The 19,911-nt window shown below is 42.9% G+C and overlaps 1 protein-coding gene across 1 annotated transcript in view; it reads left to right on the top strand.

Annotated features, from left to right (window-relative positions):
• The window catches only part of LOC147702615 (platelet-derived growth factor receptor-like protein), a 59,971-nt gene extending 40,060 nt beyond the window's left edge, over positions 1-19,911 (top strand). Inside the window, exons 5-6 of the mRNA XM_086931281.1 lie at positions 3,078-3,217; positions 17,936-19,911. Of these exons, the coding sequence (XP_086787407.1) occupies positions 3,078-3,217; positions 17,936-18,187 (392 nt within the window). The 3' untranslated portion in view covers positions 18,188-19,911. The remainder of the gene's footprint in view (positions 1-3,077; positions 3,218-17,935) is intronic.

The following is a 19,911-nucleotide window of genomic DNA, read 5'->3' as shown; positions in this document are numbered from 1 at the left end:
TTCCTTGAACAGTCCTCATAAAATCATTTGAGAGGAGGCACGCACTTATTTCAATTAGAGAGACAATATGATGTTAATGTTTCCAATTGAATTAACCTTAGGAGCTAATCTCCTTAATGCATCCTGTGAAGTTCTTCAAACACAGAGCAATTTAATCAGTTCCCACATTTATTTGGAATAAACTTGCGGGAAAGATGTATAGTATTATTGTTCGTCCAAGTACCAAAATAAAATCACAAAGTAATTTATGATAAATCGTTAGAAGGACTTAATCGGGGGAAAGGATTTGTCCATAAAAATACCTTAATATTTCTTCAGGTATAAGGAGTAGACCCCGGTTGTTCATATTATTCATCTCCCATGCACCCATTTATCCATGTCTCATCATTGAGATAGCGCAAAGATTGTGTCCTAAGATAATTCAAATATTTAAGAATCCGATTTACTTTATAGAATATTATTAATATAAAAAAACGACTCCTTGGAAATAGTTTTAAAATAAATTACTCAATCACCTATAGCTGTTTTTAGCCAATTTCCTATAATTCTCCTCTTATCATCAGTATTGCATCAAGCCCAAATGATATCCTACAACATATATCACGGGATCACAATGACTCAATAAACCCATCTTCACTAAGAATCATAAGGAAAATAAAAATCTGAAACTCCAATATCCTAAAACCAGCATCTTTCAATAATGTGAACTGCATTGTACTGGCTAAACTCACATATTGTGTGTTTTCTCATTATGGCCTCAACCTGGACTAGCAAAATGTACTTTCTAATATAGCTTATAGTTCAAATCCTCATTCAGGGTCATCATTCTCCCGAATATATATTACAGAATATAAGATAACCAAAACCATCCTACAACAATCGTGTACCATACATGTAACAGTTACAGCACTGTGACGTTACCTGTGGTGATGCATGAAGCATAGTATACGTACAACAAAAAAACATGACCAGAGATATCCTTCGGCATCGCTTTCTAGTCCAGTACAACTGAACTAACCAAAGGTGAACTTAAGCGTATTGACACAGAACATTGAAGTAATATCACTAATAAGAGAACCGGCAAGGCACCAAGCTAAATACACAGATTGCAAAATCATCTAATTACCTGATTGTAAATGTTCAGGGAGTTATGCCATGCAGATATCTCGAGAATCAAACCAAAGTTCGCTGAAGTGTGAGTACGAGCCTTAAATATTACACCACCCTGAAGGAAGGGATTTATCAGTTTCTGGTTTACAAGTAGCCACTGACTGTGAAACTCTACTTAGCATACTTGTGCTAGTGTTCAGTTGTTATGTATGACTGGCTCTTTATGCACTGTGCCTGTAAACATAGTTGATATGGGGTCTCAGATGGTTTTTCTAATTAAAGCCAGTGCCTTACGTGTCTTTGGTCTTCAGAAATCAAATTAAACAAAAACTCCCAACATGGAGACAACTCATCTTTTCCATGGGGGGACACCATACAAGTGAGGCTGCTGATAATATTGTTTCCAATTATGCCTTTTTTTGTAGATTTTTAATGCTGGATGCACTTTGCAGACACAAGTCTCAGCTGAGATAAAGTTTAACTAACGTAAAAAGTTCTGACACAACTTGTGCCGTACTTCGACATTCCTGAAGATGCTCTTTCTATCTGCATCTTCCACACTTGGTACACATTTGGTATGTCTCTGATGTAACTAGTTTATAGAGAGATCAATAAGATAAGTCCAAGCTGACTAATACACAGAAACAGAAAGGTTCTACAAGCGGCAAAGTATATACACCCTCATCCTAGACTGAGATATTTCGAAAGGATGTATTTTTTTTTCTTGGCCATTGCTAAAGACTTTCTTCTGGATGTCCTCTCCTGGCATAATGCACAGCTGAGGTAAAATACGCTAGCAGTTGGTTTAGATACAAGCAGGACCACACTGTCACATCTTGAAGAAGGATGCAAAGCAAGTCTTTCTTCACTTTTCATAAACCCATCTAATAGCACTGGAATCCAGGCCAGTAGACCAAATTTGAAACCATGCTATTCGAATGAAATAACACTTTGAAAATTTAGCATACAATAAAAACCTAGGACCATATTCAGAATTTAGCAGACAGGATACTCCATCAAAGCATGGAAAATGTCCTGTCCGCCATATTACAATTGCCATAGGTTATAATGCATTGTAATATGGGGCATCTGCCAAGTTTGTGATGGAGAATCCCACTGCTTAACTCTAAATAAGGCCCTTAGTATTCAAAACAGATAAAATCATAATATGCATATCATATTTGAGGTTAGCATCGATCTTTTAATTTCCAGCATGATAAAAATGCTTTAGTCTGCTTATCATTTTAGATTTGCATTTTACTAGATATTCTATTTAAATATACATTGAAGGCTTCTCATCTGAAGGAGCAAAGGTAACGTACAATTTTATATGTACTTTTTAAGGCAAGAGTTCAATTTATTTCCAACACTACATTATGTTACATATCACGGTGAATGAAGATTATTTTTTAACACTTTGTTTTACAAGGGTTCATAAGTTCTACACTGATCCTTTTTTCTGCCCCAGTTGGACGGGTTCCATTCACATGTTAGTCAGAACAACGTCATTGATGATGTACCACAACCCTGGCAATGAAGACTTGCCAGGGCGTCATCTGGTCACACTGCAGTGTTCTTATATCTCCATTAATCTCCCAAAACAGCATGGGAGAGGAATACTCCGGCACACTCCCTGCTTTGCAGAGGAAAGCAAATACAGCACCCAGGAGATGATTGCGGGTGTGCTATGGCTTGCTCCTATAGGATTTGTATATTTGCACGTGTGATGAGTACGTACGTTTATATTTTTTGGCATTGTAAAATGTTGTATTGAAAAAGTATACAGGCAGGTGTGGCTCTTGGTCTAGACGTCACAGTGCCACAGTTATGTTGCCCTGAGTGCTGTTCAGAAGACTAAAAGGACTTTCAACATCAGCCATTTTAGGATGTTCTCACATAGTGTGCTTCTTTTTCTTCTTTCTAACGCTGCCTTTTTTATAACTTATCCTTATAATTTTGGTCTCTAGTTCCCTCATCGGCTCCAAAAGCCACGATCCAGTCCTCGGTGAGCTCCATACGTGCCGGAGAGAGCTTTGTTGTGACCTGCACTGTCCTGGGAGAGCCAGAAATAAGCGTTGATTTTGCCTGGGAGTACCCAGGACAGAAGGTAAGTGTGCTCTGCACTGAGAATTCTGAGAACATTTGTTGCAGGTGAACTCTTGTGGCTGCAGGTGTAGAATCCAGGGTAGGTGGTTCGTGATCTCAATCCGAGGAGGATTGTAGGACCCCACAAATAGGTGCTGGTAGGTGAACTCTTCAATGTAGTTTTCAGAGCAGCGGATTTGTGTATAGATGTGGTCTTCTTCTCTGGTGTCTGGAATACAGGCTGCTGATGGTCCATAAGATGAGGTGCTTGCTCAAGTATTTCTATCTTGCCAGTCTATCTGCAGAATTATTTAGACCAGGAGTGGTCTCCTGGGCGACATGTTTTTGCAGACTGAATGTAATGCAGTATTCTTTCTTTGTAAAATACCCCAATACTGGCATACCTAGAAATAATGGCAAGCCACATAAATGTCCTAAAATGATGCCCGTGAACTACCATCCAGCCTACTCCCCAGCCTTATTGCCGTGAGTAACAGACACAATATTTGCAAAACTGATTTTATATAGAGCTTTTATCTTGGGAGAAGAGGAAGATGTTAAGAGCCCAGTACAAGAAGGTTTTTGCAGAGGCATACGCTTCATCCATCATGGATTCGTTTTGCCAATTATTTTAAAATATGTCTTTCTGGACAAGGAACATGCTTTCTTTGTCCTTAAAAAGCACTGGATGCATCAGATAGAGCTAAGCTTTTTCAATGGAACTTTCAGATCTCTTCCCAAGAGATTCTAGAATTGATCTGGCGGTGCCTCCTTTCCCCTGAGCTGTTGCCTGGTGGGGTGAGGTAGTCTCCTCAAAAACACGAGGGAAGAATAAGTGACGGATGTCCTTAGATGGATTATGATAACTGGCAACGTTACTGCCACTATGTCTTCAGCATTGAGAACACTTTATTTTCTTTTGATTTCTTTAGATTGTAATCCCTCCTATTCTTTCAGATATCTCTAGATATACGAGTGTCTTTGAGGAAGGATTGTACACACCACAAATCAGGGCACCCGGTTGTATTGTTTCCAACCGTTTCAAGCGTACTTGAATTATTCACATTTTTTATCTTCACTTATTGCAGTTGCAAAACAAATTGGTTTGGTGGGTCCTGACGTAGGCACAGGACAGATCGTTGTCCACATGTGCTGAAACATGTTGACCCCATAATAATCATAGACAGCTATTTTTTGAGTTGGGTTACGGTGGACAAAAATAAATATTGGGTCTGTCGTGGTTCAATTTTAATCTCTCATATCAAGGTTGCACTGCATACATTTCCCATACACTCCACTGCTCACATCTGGTAATTTAGATAGATATCTTCCTTTTGAAAGGAAATGAAAACATCCCCGTGCCCCTCCACCACTATGATGGAGTTGTAGCCCTTAGAGTCACCAGGTTGACTTTCAGAGGAGACCCAGATCATGAAGCATGTCACCATGCCGGTGAGTGATGGGAATCCGGAAACTTAATGTATATTCCTTTTTTTCGGTATCTGTATATGGCGGTAGTGGTTTTCAAGAGAATTATTTAGTGTTCTCCATTATTAATTTTTAGACCCTTGGATATTTCTGGTTTGTTTTATTTGCTATTTCAGAGCAAGATATCCAAGTAGGTCGTTAAACATTGCCGCCGACCATACTTAAAGTTATTTGTGTTATGTGACACCAGCATACCAAAAGTAAGGCACGTTTTCATTGTCCGACGGACTCGTTGTACAAATCATCATTATTGAAGGGGTTCACCAGGGATCCATACTTGCATCAATACTATTTAATCATATTTTAAATAACATGAGTGATGTTTACAGTGTGATTAAAGGGGACGCCTCTGCCAGTGGTGGTCTAAGTCTGGTCTGTGAGGACTATGCTGCTGGCAGGATAGAGAACAGCACGACCCACTGCTAACTGGCTAGGAGGTGACAACGGACTCAACATTAACCTACTCAAAAGTGTATTACTATGTATTGGCACATGGAAGAAACCCAAAGCATTGTTTTCATTGGTGAACTGAGGTTGGGACAGGGGCCCAGATATGTTTTTTTTATGTACTCATTTTCTGAACTGGAAATGTGGATGCTCAATTGAAAAAAGTAAGCATACCTTGAATAACTCACTTGAGGTAGGAGACAGAAAAAGGCTTCTCGTTGCTAATCAATTTCTCGGCACTTTAGTCCATCACATCAGAATGTGTGGCCAGCTGTCACCATAGGTGCAGTACTTACAGGCGTTGTAGTGCTTTCACCTAAGGTTTAAGGAAATCCTTTAGCTCTTCCAAGCTCTAGCTTGCACCCAGAAATTACTTTGAGCACTGTCCTTTGATTTACAGCATTAGTCTTTGTTACACACCCTTCTCTATAGCATAGATGTCTCGAGTTGAAATGGTGCTTGCTACAGCCTAGACACATAAGACTTTTATCACAATATCATATACTTTGATTTCACTATTTTCACACAATTTGCCAAGCACACTATTGGGGCTGGGTCAATAATATTGCTCAGTTAACTGGCAGCAGAGTAGCATGGACAATACTTAAATGTACCCTGGGTAGACAATCAAGTTTGCATGCTGTGTACCATTCCACAAATGCATAATCTCAACAGAATTCAGATTTAGCACCTTGCACTTAAGAATATGTGCACAAAAGTAGTCTACAACCTAGTTCCATCTGGTGCATGTGTCTATGCTAATAATTCCATTAAAATGTTTCCCGCTCGACACGTTCCAGTATACCCTTTGCAAAATGTGTAGAAACCCCGGTTAGCACTCCTGTCAACAAAGCTTTGACGATGATCAGTTAGGCTGGTTCACTTTCTTTGTTCAGCAGAAGCCGTTCCTATATTCATCTTTGCTCTACCAAATGGCTTGGTGTTTGCCTGTTTCAAAGGAATAACTGAGGCTAGTAAAGGGAAAACCTGTGACTCACACGCTCATGTACTTAACATTATTTGATGGGTTCTAAAGATATCTATTATATGAACATTTTTAGACTGAGAATAACATGACTGACTGGTAATACTGCTCGATAGGTGTATTAACTGGTCTGTGTGTTACCCGTGCAGCTCTCCAGTGCTTAATTTGTAAGAGAATCAGTGCTGGGGCCTGCAGTTTTACTCAGAAGCCTGTGGTCCGGCGGTATAGAATGCCAGCGTGCCGAATACCAAGACTGCATAGTCTTGATTCCACTTCATTCCTCTTTAATCTACCACCAAACGCTCACTGTCCCTTTATATCATTCTTGCAGATTCCTGTTTTCTGCCTTTATTATTACTGTTTTTGAGTCTTTCTCTTCCTACTTCCTTGTGTGTTTTTTTTCTGTCTTGCTCTAGGTCTGATGAGGAAAAGCAAATGCCAGGCCCCAAAAATGAGTGCTGGTGGCACCCTCCGGCAACCACAGGCTCATATTTAAGCACAGCAGCTCCCTCTCATTTCTGATGGGCAAAACTAATAACCGGTTAAAGACTGACCTACAGAGCCACCACTTTCTCACACCTATCATATGTGGTAATCTGGTTGAATGATCTTGTTCATTTAGAGTTTTCAGCCCAGCCAAACTTATGGCCCCCTTGACCCATTTGGAGGAGAGGAACCACTTGATTCCCAGTGGTGGAGTCTCGCCAAGCAAACCCTTGACCTGGAGTTTATTTACCTTGGAAGAAAGAAAGCAAGCAAGAAAGAAAGAGAGAGAGAGAGAGAGAGAGAGAATATATTTATATTCACTGAAAAAACCATAGGTTTCAGCAACGTTCTAGTTAGCTGGGAATTTCACTCATACAAAACCATTGAAAGTCCCCCGTTATAGATAGTTCAGCTAACTATAACTCGCGCCCCTGCAATGCACTGCTGATGATGTCACATATTACATCACTCATGACATGATCAGTGACATCACTGATGACATCACTGATGACATCTCAAATGACATCATCCGAATGTGTGTCTTTCTGAAAAATATTTTTTTTTATATATGTATATCTAAAGGTCGATGGAAGAATTAATGGGTAAATAAGTGTCTAAATGGATGTTTTTTTTGTAAAATTGATTGTATAACTGACTTATTATGTATATCTTTGTGAATACATGTATTAGCGTGTAATGTTTAAATATGTAAATATCTGGATCAGTGTCTCACTTTGTGTATAAGTGGCTGCATGGGTAGGTGAGTAGCTACATGAGTGTCTATATAGGTTATTAGTTGGTTTTTTTTTTAGTATCAGAATGAGTGTCTGTATGGTTTGGTGGGGTGTTACTTAGCGCACAGATGTATGAATGACTGACTCACTGTTTGTATGTGTTTTGAAGACAGCATGTGTGCAGGACTGTATGGGTGGAGGAGTGTGTATGGGTGTGTTAGTGAGTGAATGACTGTCTCAATAGTATCTTTATGAGTAACTACATATGTTTTAAACTAGTATATGTGAGTATTGATGTTTATAAGTGAGTCTATGTTGGAAGAGTTCCTGTATAAATAAGTATATAAGTATGTGTTTCTATAAGTGATTGTATACCAGAGTAAGTATGTGTACGTCTATGTAGAAGTATGTGTAGTGGTGTGTGTATAGCTATATATGCAAGTAAATGGATGTTTGATAGTTTATTTGCATGTGGGAGTATGTGTGTGAGTAACTCTATGGATGAGTATCGGTGTGTAACAGGATGTATAGGTGTATGTGTACATATGATGAGTGAGTTTATAGAACTGTTGGTGAATGAGTGGATGTGTATGTAGATGCTGGAATTACTGAATAGTTTGTTGTAACTGGAATTGGTATCACTATTTTTTTTAAAATGTTAGTTTCTATTTTTGAATGTGTGTATCAAAGGTTATATTAGGGTGGGAGGTCTGCCACTCTTTCACAAGGATGATGTCATCAGTGATGTCATTGGTGATGTCATCAGTGATGTCACTGACCATGTCATTAGTGATGTAATATGTGACGTCATCAGCAGTGCATTGCGGGCGCGTGAGTTATAGTTAGCTGAACTAAATATAACGGGGGAATTTCAATGGTTTTGTGTGAAATGTCCAGCTAACTATAACATGTGTGAAACCTATGTTTTTTTCTGTGAATTTCTAAGGTTTTTTAAATGCTAATTCCTAACTATAACGTGGCTGAAACCTGTGGTTTTTTCAGTGAATTTCTAAGGCTTTGTAAATGATAATTTTTTAATGTATTAATTGTTATATTTTTTTATACTGATTTACTACATTGTTTTAAAGTATTTATTTTGAGATATTTCATTTTTTAAATTACATTACATATTTTTAAAATAAATTGAAAATTATTTTTAAAAATATAGATTTTTTAAATATATTTTTTAATGTATAGGTGTAATGTGGCCACGCCCCTTTTACACCTCTCTGCAACGCAGCCCCGTGGCGGATACTGGAGGTTCCTGGTGAGCTACTTGGCCCCCAGGGCCCCCCAGTATTCAAGGGGAATTACTTCCCCCTCTGCAAACGCGGCAGGCCTCCTCCCCGATCCCGTTCTTTAAAGTTTTTAAGAAGGGGGGGCTGTGTAGCTCCCCTTATTTTTCTTTTTTTTTGGGACCCCATCCTCCAGGGCCTGACCCCCAAAAAGTATACATTTTTTTTAACGGGAAGGGGGCCGCATGGCCCGCCTCCCGTGGCTAATCCAGGCCCCGGGGACCCCATCCCCCAGGGCATGACACATTTTTTTTTTTTTAAGCAGGGGGCTGCATAGCCCTCCTCATCAGGCCACTTAAGGCTCCGGGGACCCCGTCCCCCCAGGGCCAGCCCACTTCCTTTTTTTATGTATTATTTGGGGAGGGGGCATGTGGCCCCCTTCCCGGGCAACTTCTGGCCCCAGGGACCCCATCCCATGGGGCCTGGCCTTATCCGTTGGGGACCGTGGGGGGTCCCCAAGCCCCCCACCGTCCCTGCCGGCTCCCCGCATCCTGCGGGAAGCCGGCATTGCATTTCTGCTTGGGGAGCAGCTAGCATGCTTCTCCCCAGGCAGAAAAGCAATCAGCTTTGGTTTTTGAAAGAGAGAGCAGGTTTCCTGCTCTCTCATTCAAAAACCAAAGCAGTTTGCTATGGAAGGGTGGGAGCCGCTAGGCTCCCACCCTACCATAGTAAACAGCAGTATCCCGGGGGTAGGCACCCCGGGACACTGCAGGAGCCAGACCTGGGGGGTGGCGGTCCCCAGGGCCACCACAAGGCTCCAGCAAGTGGGCCGCACGGCCCCCTCTCCCAACAGTTCAAAGCCCCGGGGGTCCCGGACCCCCCTATAAATTTTATAGCCCCGGTGAGGTGGCAGTCCCTGGGGCATGTGGGGGTGGGGGTGGGGTGGGGATGCTTGAGCCTGCCCACACAGGTTTATTTGTAAATTATTTTAAAAAGAAGCCCCCGGGGGTGGCGGTCCCCAGGGCAGCGGGGGGCCGTGAGCCGCCTGCATACTTTATATTATAGCCCCGGGGTGGCGGTCCCCGGGGCTCAGGGGGCCTTAGAGGCCCCCCATCATTATACAATTAAGCCCCGGGGTGGAGGTCCCCGGGGCTGCGGGGGGCCATGAGCCCCCCGCATACTTTATATTAAAGCCCCGAGGGTGGCGGTCCCCGGGGCTCGGGGGGCCTTAGAGGCCCCCCATCATTATACAATTAAGCCCCAGGGGTGGTGGTCCCCGGGGCTGCGGGGGGGCCTTGAGCCCCCTGCATTCTTTATATTAAAGCCCCAGGGGTGGCGGTCCCCGGGGCTCAGGGGGTCTTAGAGGCTCCCCATCATTATACAATTAAGCCCCGGGGGTGGTGGTCCCCGGGGATGGCGGTCCCCGGGGCTGCGGGGGGGGCGTGTACCCCCGCTATAATACGTACTTTGCCCCGGGGTTGCAGTCCCCGGGCAGTGTGGGGGGGATTGGGCCCCCCCACCCTTTATTTGCATGAAGTCCCCAGGATTTGCCCCCCCCGGGGGCTAATTTACATAAAAGCGCAGGAGCCGCACTTTGTTTCTTTTGTATCAGATACGCATACCCTACGCGTATCCTGTGATTTTCTTTTTGGCCTTGGGGGTCCTTGTGGGAACCCCTAAGCAGGCCTTGGGGTCAGGGTGTTTCTACCCAGCCCCTTTTCGTGTTTTTTGTGTTTCTTTTTCTGTTTATTTGGTTCTACCGAGGCACAAGATGGCTGCCAACACTTCCTGGTTTGGAGTGTTGACAGCCAATTAGCATAAAGCTCGTGCTCGGGACCGTACTTGATTTTACTTTTGATTTTCTCAGGAACTACTGAACGGATTTACACCATTTAACAAAAAGCGTGATCTGCGAAACAAACTCTACCTTTTTGCCAAATTTGGTGTAATTCTGTTCAGCAGTTCGGGCTGTAGCCGTGTCTGAAGGTCCCTATGGAAAATTGCATGGGGAAAACACGTTTTGGGACCCCCCTTTTTTCTCGGCACCCACTTCACGAATCACCCCGAAATTTTCAGGGAAGGAGCGGAGCGCCACATCTTCTTTGAGAAATTTGCGAAGATTCGTCAACCAGGGGCCAAAGTTATTCCAAATAGAATGTTGCGTATTTCCTATGGAAACTAGGTCCTAACTATAACTACCTACCGGCGACTGCCAGTAAGTAATCTATACATACATATATGTGTATATATATATATATATATATATATATATATATATATATATATATACACATATATGTGTGTGTGTGTATATATATATATATATATAATTACCTACTGGCGATCGCCAGTAGGTAGTTATAGTTAGGATTTTGTATAGGGAATTCGCAACATTCTATTGGGAATAACTTTGGCGCCAGTTGAGGAATCTGCCTGACATTTTCCTCAAATTTGCCTCGCGAAGCTCCGCTCCTTACTTGAAAGTTTGGGGGGGATTCGTCAAGCGGGGGCAGAGATAAAAGGGAGGTCCCAAAACGTGTTTTCCCCATGTTAATTTCCATAGGGCGGTCAAACTCACTTTTAGCCCGAGCGGCTGAATGGATTTCCACCAAACTTGGCAAAATTGTAGGGACTGGTTGCCCGATGTGCCTTTGCTATGTCTCAAGATATGTGTTCCAGTTGATTTTGAGTAATTTAGGTTAAAAAAAATATATATATCTATAAGCACGCACCGGGGCGCGCTCCAGCGCGCTACGCGAGTTCGCGCGCGGAAACCTGATTGGCTCTTGGGTGTCTGTCAACATTCCAAACAGTCCGGAGCGGCCACCATCTTGTGTCTCGGTAGGATCGAGACACAAGAGGTGGCAAAAACAAAGGGGGAAATGACCAAAAGGGGGCAGAGTAGACCTCCCCTGACCCCCTAGGTTTGATTTGGGGGGCATAAAAGGGCCCCGCGGGGCAAAAAAAATAATAATAATTTTTTCGATTTGCGCGGGGGAGCGCCCGGTACGTGCACCGGGGAGCGTACCGGGGAGCATACCATAAGGAATAAAGAATGACAGATTTTTTTTAAAATGAAGCATTTTTTAATAAATTGGAGGTAGTTCTAAAAAGAACTGTTTTTTTCTTCTTTTTGTTGTTTTATATTTTTTTATTGTTTTTTTGAACATTTTGTACTTTTTTGGCTTTTATGAACAATTTTATATTTTTTTTGTTATTTTTATGGGGAGAAACAAAAAACAGGGAATTGTAAACGGTCAACTGGAGCAAAAAAAAAAATCAGTAAAAAATTAAGGTTTTTTGGGGCAATTGTGGTTGTCACCAGCACGGTTGATGAGCTTTATGCTTTGCTCACCATAGGTAATTGTTTTACCACAAAATATACAAGTGATTTTGTATTGCCCAAACTGGGGTTGTATGTTTGGGACCATCTCCCTTCTCTCTGGACCCGATGGAGTGGGTTGCTTTCTTTTGGAGGTGCTGGGTGAAGATTGGGGAGGGTTTCTGGCCAGTTCTCGGACCTCTGCCGCAGCATAGTTGTTAGGATGCCGTCGTTGCATGTGGCGAATCATGGTGTTATTGCCAAAAGAGTACTTCTTGTTAGGGTTCCCCCTTGAAAGTTCAGTGCCACAGATTAGGCAAGTAACCCTAGGCGCATTCACTTTTTTGAGGACCTTTGGGATGGAAAAAAACTCCCAGATAATATGCTGCTTTGGCCTATATGGGGTATTATTTTCTGGCAGGAACGTCCTCCTCCCCTCCTCCTCCTCCTCCTCCTCCTCCTCCTCCTCCTCTTCATCTCCACCACTGTGGTGTTGTGGTGGTCCTCTTGGTGGTGGTGGTGGTGGTGGCTGAGATGCTCTGCTGCTGCTGCTACTGAAGCCATTTTTCAGTCCAAAAAGGTACAGAGAGGTCTTTCAACAGGTCTTCTTCACTCAAAGTACAAAGTGAGAATGAGGCAAAAAGGTGGGGGCTTTCATCATTAGGAAAAAAAAACTGTCCTGAACCAATGAAAAGTGTTATTTTCAGGTCAAATGACCAGGGCTTTCATCATTTGGAAACCAAAACTGTCCTGAACCAATAAAAAGTGTTATTTTTAGGTCACATGACCCGACGCGCTTACGCTACGCGCCCCGGGCGCGCCCAGGGGCGCGTCACGTAAGCGCGTCGGATGCTTACGTTGCGCGATCGTATGCGCTCGAGTGCTTCTGGGTGCGTTTACGCTGTGCGTATCACACGGACGCGGCTACGCGATACGTCACGATGATATTTTCGTTTGCGGCAATAGCGCTAATGGGACGCTCACCAGTACGCGCCGCAAGACTGCGCTTACCGGTGCGCTCACCGGGACGCGCACCGGGAGCGCTCCAGGGCAAAAAAAACCCCCCCAAAAAAACCATGAACAATATACATAAAAAAAATTGTATCACATAAATATACAATATAGGATTCATTATAAAAAATATTACATTTCATAGCTCTAGACATTTGCTATTAAAAAACCTTTGAAAATCACTGAAAAAACCATAGGTTTCACACCAGTTACAGTTAGGAATTTGCATTTAAAAAACCTATGAAATTCACTGAAAAAACCATAGGTTTCACACCAGTTATAGTTAGGAATTAGCATTTAAAAAACCTATTAAATTCACTGAAAAAACCATAGGTTTCACACCAGTTATAGTTAGCTGGAAATGTTACTGACATAAAACCATTGAAATTCCCACGTTATAGTTAGTTGGACTCACTATAACTTGCGCGCCTGCAATGCACTGCTGACGACGTCACATATTACATCACTCATGACATGGTCAGTGACATCACTCATGACACCATCCTTGTGACAGACTGACAGACCTCCTTTCAGTGTAATGTAACCCTTGAAACACATTCAAAAATAGAAACTAACATTTTCAAAAAAATGGAGATACCCATACCAGTTACAACAACCAAATCAGTAATTCCACCATCTATATACACATCCTCTCATTCAGCAACAGTTCTATATAGTCACTCATACATATACTCACTCATCATATGTAGTGATACACATATACATCCTGTTACACACCGACAGTCATCCAAAAGTTACTCACACACATACTCACACATGCAAATAAACTATTGAACATCCATTTATTTGCATATACAGCTATACACACACTAGCACATTACTTCTAAGGAAACTTACACATGCTTACTCTCTTAAACAATCACTTATAGAAACACATACTTATTTAAACAGGAACTCTTTCAATCTCTCACTCTCACATATACTCACTTATATACATCAATACTCACGTATACTAGATTAAAACATATGTAGTTACTCATAAAGACACTAGTGAGGCAGGCATTCATTCACTAACATCCAAAAGATGGAGGGTCCCCTGTGAAATCTGACAGGGAGGGGGATCTTGACGTTAGAAAAAAGTTTGCAAACCCTGTCTTAGTTATGATAGGTTAGATATCCTAAAACATATCTCCTGGATACAGTTTACCATTAGAAAGTAGTATGGTTATTTCTAACCTGACGCCAGGGTAAATGGAAAATTAGTACCAAAAGCACGGCAGGGCAAAGTAGACAAAAGGACAATGCAGTTGCTTATGATTAATAACACTAAGTGAACAAAATTTGTCAAAAGTCAAACATAAAAATGTATTACCTCCCGAACGGGTTACAATCTAAAAAATTGTTAAAAACAATTAATACAAGCCACCAACAGTGGTCAAATCATACATCAGTATGTGGTCAAGGGTAAAACAGTCATATCTAGTCAAGAGTGAAAACAGTCGACGCGGCGTTTCGGTGCTTTGTTTAATCTTCACACCTTCTTCAGGACATTCACAACAATTGACTTGGTATCTGTGGTATTTTTCGGACGAGTATATCAATTCTTTTCCGCTGATTTATAATGATTTCTTAGCGGTTCTAAACTCACTGGAGCTTCAATGTAAATGCACGGGTATTCAGTGTGCACGGAGGGGCCACCGAAGATGAAGGACGTAAAATCCTAGGAGGATATGGACCTGTTGTTATTTCAGGTTCATCATAGTACTCTCGACCCTTGATAATTGCCGATTCAGAATACTCTTCTTGAATTTGAAGAGAAACTATGTGACTCGTTTTTAGAAATTCCGGCCTCCCTGCTCCTCCGTGCTCTCGTGTCCGTTGATGCCTTCGTGATGATTCGAGTCATCACGAAGGCATCAACGGACATTTCTAAAGGCCGGAATTTCTAAAAAAGAGTCACATAGTTTCTCTTCAAATTCAAGAAGAGTATTCTGAATCGGCAATTATCGAGGGTCGAGAGTACTATGATGAACCTGAAATAACAACAGGTCCATATCCTCCTAGGATTTTATGTCCTTCATCTTCGGTGGCCCCTCCGTGCACACTGAATACCCGTGCATTTACATTGAAGCTCCAGTGAGTTTAGAACCGCTAAGAAATCATTATAAATCAGCGGAAAAGAATTGATATACTCGTCCGAAAAATACCACAGATACCAAGTCAATTGTTGTGAATGTCCTGAAGAAGGTGTGAAGATTAAACAAAGCACCGAAACGCCGCGTCGACTGTTTTCACTCTTGACTAGATATGACTGTTTTACCCTTGACCACATACTGATGTATGATTTGACCACTGTTGGTGGCTTGTATTAATTGTTTTTAACAATTTTTTAGATTGTAACCCGTTCGGGAGGTAATACATTTTTATGTTTGACTTTTGACAAATTTTGTTCACTTAGTGTTATTAATCATAAGCAACTGCATTGTCCTTTTGTCTACTTTGCCCTGCCGTGCTTTTGGTACTAATTTTCCATTTACCCTGGCGTCAGGTTAGAAATAACCATACTACTTTCTAATGGTAAACTGTATCCAGGAGATATGTTTTAGGATATCTAACCTACCATAACTAAGACAGGGTTTGCAAACTTTTTTCTAAATTCATTCACTAACACACACACACACACACATATACACACTCATCCACCCATACAGTCCTGCACATATGCTGTCTTCAAAACACATACAAACAGTGAGTCAGTCACCAACCCATGCAGCCACTTATACACAAAGTGAAACACTGATACATATTTAAATATTTTAAAATTACTCGCTAATATATGTATTCACTAAGATACACTTTATAAGCCAGTTAACCAATCAATATGTTATTCAAAAAACATCCATTTACACACGTATTTAAACATTTATTCGTCCATCGACCTTTACATATATATATAAAACATATTTATTTTTCAGAAAGACACACATTTACTGGATGGTGTCATCAGTGATGTCATGAGTGATGTCACTGACCATGTCATGAGTGATGTAATATGTGACGTCATCAGCAGTGCATTGCAGGCGCGCAAGTTATAGTGAGTCCAACTAACTATAACGTGGGAATTTCAATGGTTTTATGTCCGTAAAATTTCCAGCTAACTATAACTGTTGTTAAACCTATGGTTTTTCCAGTGAATATATATATAAACACACACACAGAGATCAGGAGAGTATCTGAGGTAAATTAACTCCTTTGCAATTTTCCCAAAGTTCCACCCACTTAGCACACTTTGAAGGTGTGCTGTAAGGTTCACGGTGCTGCATTTAGTAGCTGCTTAAGTATGATTCCAGCCTTGGTAAGATAGTTGGTGAGTAGGTGACGCAAATGCCGCATGGACCCAGCCTGGCACCAGATGGGCCAGTGGGGAATTGGTGGGAGCTGTGATGGCACAGATAACATGGAAAACAGTTCTTGGCAAAAAAACAGAAAATAATCCTTATCCTGAACAGAGTTAATTGAAAGTTGATGTTCAGGTGTTCTGAAGCAGTCCTAGTAATTAGAGTCCATTAGGCAAAATATACCCAGATACTCTAAAATGTGTCAAGATCCCAAAGAATGAGAACAACATGCCGCTGCTTGTGTGTCCTCCTGCAGTGGGGCTGCGGGTTGAAAAGAACCCCATCAGCAGGTCCTCACTTTTCTTAGGACCTCAGGTAAAAAACACCTGCTGCTCACTGAGCCCTTGTCAAAGGGATCATTATATATCGTATCATCCTGAGAGAGGCTGCCCACCAATCGCTTCAAGGAAGAAAGCTCCAGTTGATGCATATTGTGTGCCTGAACCATCCCCGGAGCATCAGTATGACGTCACACACATTACCTGTCTACAACTGCCACAACCCGGAGCTAGTGATCATTTTAGTTAAGCAGCATCCCCCAGAGCCCACCCTTGTGGTGTTTCAGGGTCCCCTACACCTAGGGAACAACCAGAGCTCCTACCTGGTCACCTGAGTATGTCTATGCTGAGGAAATGCCACATATAGAATGAGCTCGCCCCAGAATGAGCGGCAGATGAAGTTGGAGGTGTAGCCCTTCTCTTCCTGGGGCCATATTATACAAACTGCACATTTTGAAAAGTGCTGCCGGCACAATCAAAGAAAATTCATCGTATTAGGGTAAATGCACTGCCCCCAAGGCAGGCGCAAACTTACACTTCCCCCAGGGCAGCGCATTCATGCAAAAACAGATCGGCAGCTTTGAAGCCACTCTGTATTTTCACAGCGCAGGTGGCACATGCCTGCACTTTTAAAGGAGATTAGCAATCCCCTTGCAGGCGGGTGCAGTGAGTGACTGCACACGCCTGCAAGGGGATGTCTGGGGTCAATTGGACCCCCTTTCCCCTGCCAGAGGGTTGTAATCAGGGGGTACACTGATAGTGTGCCACCCTGTCGGTGGCGTATTGTTAGTGCACCTCCTGATAGCTTCTTTGCCTATGCACCCACATCTGTAAAAGAGCGCTGGCGCAGAGGCAAAGGGATTCCCTCATTTGCATGGGACACACCCATTGCCAATGGGGGAACATCCTCTTGAGGAAGTACTGGCGCTTGCGCTGTATGTGCACCAGCGCTTTCAGTATTACAGACGGGGGTGCACAAGAATCTGCAACCCCTTCTGTAATACCAAAGTGCCCCGGGGCATGCGAAGCGGGTGCAAACGCATGCTGGGCTCCGCAGCACATCTATATTGCGGCCCCCTCGGTACCTGGTAATATCAGTTTACTGTAGAGATGAATGTCACTGCCCCTGTGTTATGGTCGCAGTTCTCACATCGCATGGGCATGGTACTGTTGCACTCTAGAAGCATTTAGTGTGGCTTGAGCTAAAATGTCTTATAGCATTCCTATACATGCTATAAACCCAGCTAAAGGGGGGGAAATCTATCAAAAGTTATTTCTAAGGTTAATTTCCTGACAAGAGTATTGACTATGCTGGGCCCACCAGGTTATAATAAAGTAATGTACTTCCATTGCTCACTAATCCTGTATCTATCTATCTTTCCTTTTCCTCCTTAGATTGGACGCCCTCCATACGTACGTGAGAGCACAAACCTGGTGCGCCGCGGGGGGCAGATGGTGCAGGAGTCAGAGAGCAGCCTCAGCGTTGATGGGGTACGGCCTGTGGATGAGGGGACCTACACCTGCCGTGCCCAGAACCTCCAGGGCACCACAACTGTGTCTACCCATGTCACTGTGCTGCCCGTTGCTGCTGATGTTCCAACTCGAAGGGCGGCACGCACTGTGCAATATAAGAACTCTGGGAAATAGGACAGTACACACCATTGTCAGCAGCCAGGCATTCCACATCAAAGAACCCTCACTTTCACAGCTACAGTTATGTTACGTTAACAAGATTTCTAAAGCGTAATGTGGACATCAACTGGCTATCACTGCTGCATCAGTGTCTATCTGTTCCCACCGGGGCCTCAGCCAACGTCATCATGTGATGACCGGACAGCAGGTGTTCCTCCTGCACCAGCTGCTGCTCACTACAGGGGCTTAGGCGATGTGGAAGTCCAACTAGGGCCTGATATACAAACAGTTTGCAGTCGCAAAGCAGACGAGTTGCAAAATCCAAGGCTTAGCGACCACACAAAGGTATGTTGTAATGCACTAAAAGTACTGTGCAAGTCAAACAAGTCTTTGTTACAAGTTGCTGTATTCCTCCCAGATTGTTAACTCTGGGTGGGAAACTGCTCTGGGCCACTGCAGGCAGCCAATGCCTCTGGGCCAGGTAATTGTGAGTCCACAGACACTGGACCGATTTCAGCACGTGCAAACCTGCACCCAATCAAAACGCTGCTGGGACTCTGGCAGTGGTAGCAGGCGGGAGCATAGGCCAGGACTTGACCAACTTCTTTAGTGCCACGGGAGCTAGTGTGCGTGGGGGGCGGGGTGGGGTGTGGTAGCAGAAGACAGAAAATGTGTTTCCTCGGCTTACACTGTCCTAACCTCTTACCCCTCAACCTCAAGATCCACTGGTCCTCCAGCTGACAACTTCCACCTGTTCTGCTTCTGACCATCAGGGGAAACCCAGTGAAAAGGTCTCCGTATTCTTGGGTCGGGGTTGTTTTTCACCATTCTGGGAATACAAGTTGCTGGATTTTGGTGTGTGGATACAGGCCAGAATCGCAGTATCTGCACACCAAAAATCCAGCAAACTTATTCTGAGGATCAAAGATCCCTCCTCATGGCATTTTTCAATGCATACGTTTCAGTGACCGCCCGAGAATGGGTGTTTTCAAATTCAGCTAATTAGTTGTATTTCAGTAGCATTGCAAAAAAAAAAGCGGCCTCTGGTCAATTGGTGTGCAAAATACGCAAACTGCATTGTTTGTGACCTGGGTTTCATGCATAAGCCTTGTTAGACTTAGAGGTCTGTCTCTGGGCGGCCACAGGCACGCAATACTACCACTGAGCCCTAGATGGCACTGGAGCACCGGTCTGTGCTTCCACCAGGACCTGTCAGGAACTCTCCTGGTTTATTTGCATCAGTGAGCCCAGAGCCCGTCCTCCCAGCCATATTACTCACTCAACTCAAGCCAGGGGGACGCTGCACGCTCTGTCGATACACTTTGAGATGGATTACACACGCATGGCAGACCAAGAGTTTTATTTCTTCCTGTGACGTTTACTCATTCGTAAGTTCTGTGACCTGGAATCACTGTTAAAATCCACATCAGGGGAAGAACATATAAGATTAATATGTTTGGTGCATCACCATTCCCATGTGACTCTTAAGAGTTTATCCATTCGTATCCCTTCCTTGAGTGACTTTACTACTTGTACATTTGCAATTTATTTCTGTTTATATCTCTTCCCTTTGTGACTTTATAACTTGTACATTTGCAATTTTTTCTGCTTGCATCTTTTATGTAACGCATGTAATCCTAAATCCTTATGTATCGCAACTGGTTCTTATGTAAAGCGCTCTGACACCTTCGGGTAATGTTCGCGCTACATAAAATCGCATTAAATAAAATAAAATAAAA

The sequence above is a fragment of the Lissotriton vulgaris genome, chromosome 7 (genome assembly GCF_964263255.1).
Source record: "Lissotriton vulgaris chromosome 7, aLisVul1.2, whole genome shotgun sequence".
Classification (NCBI taxonomy): Eukaryota; Metazoa; Chordata; class Amphibia; order Caudata; family Salamandridae; genus Lissotriton; species Lissotriton vulgaris.
This window is presented reverse-complemented; position numbering and strand designations above follow the sequence as displayed.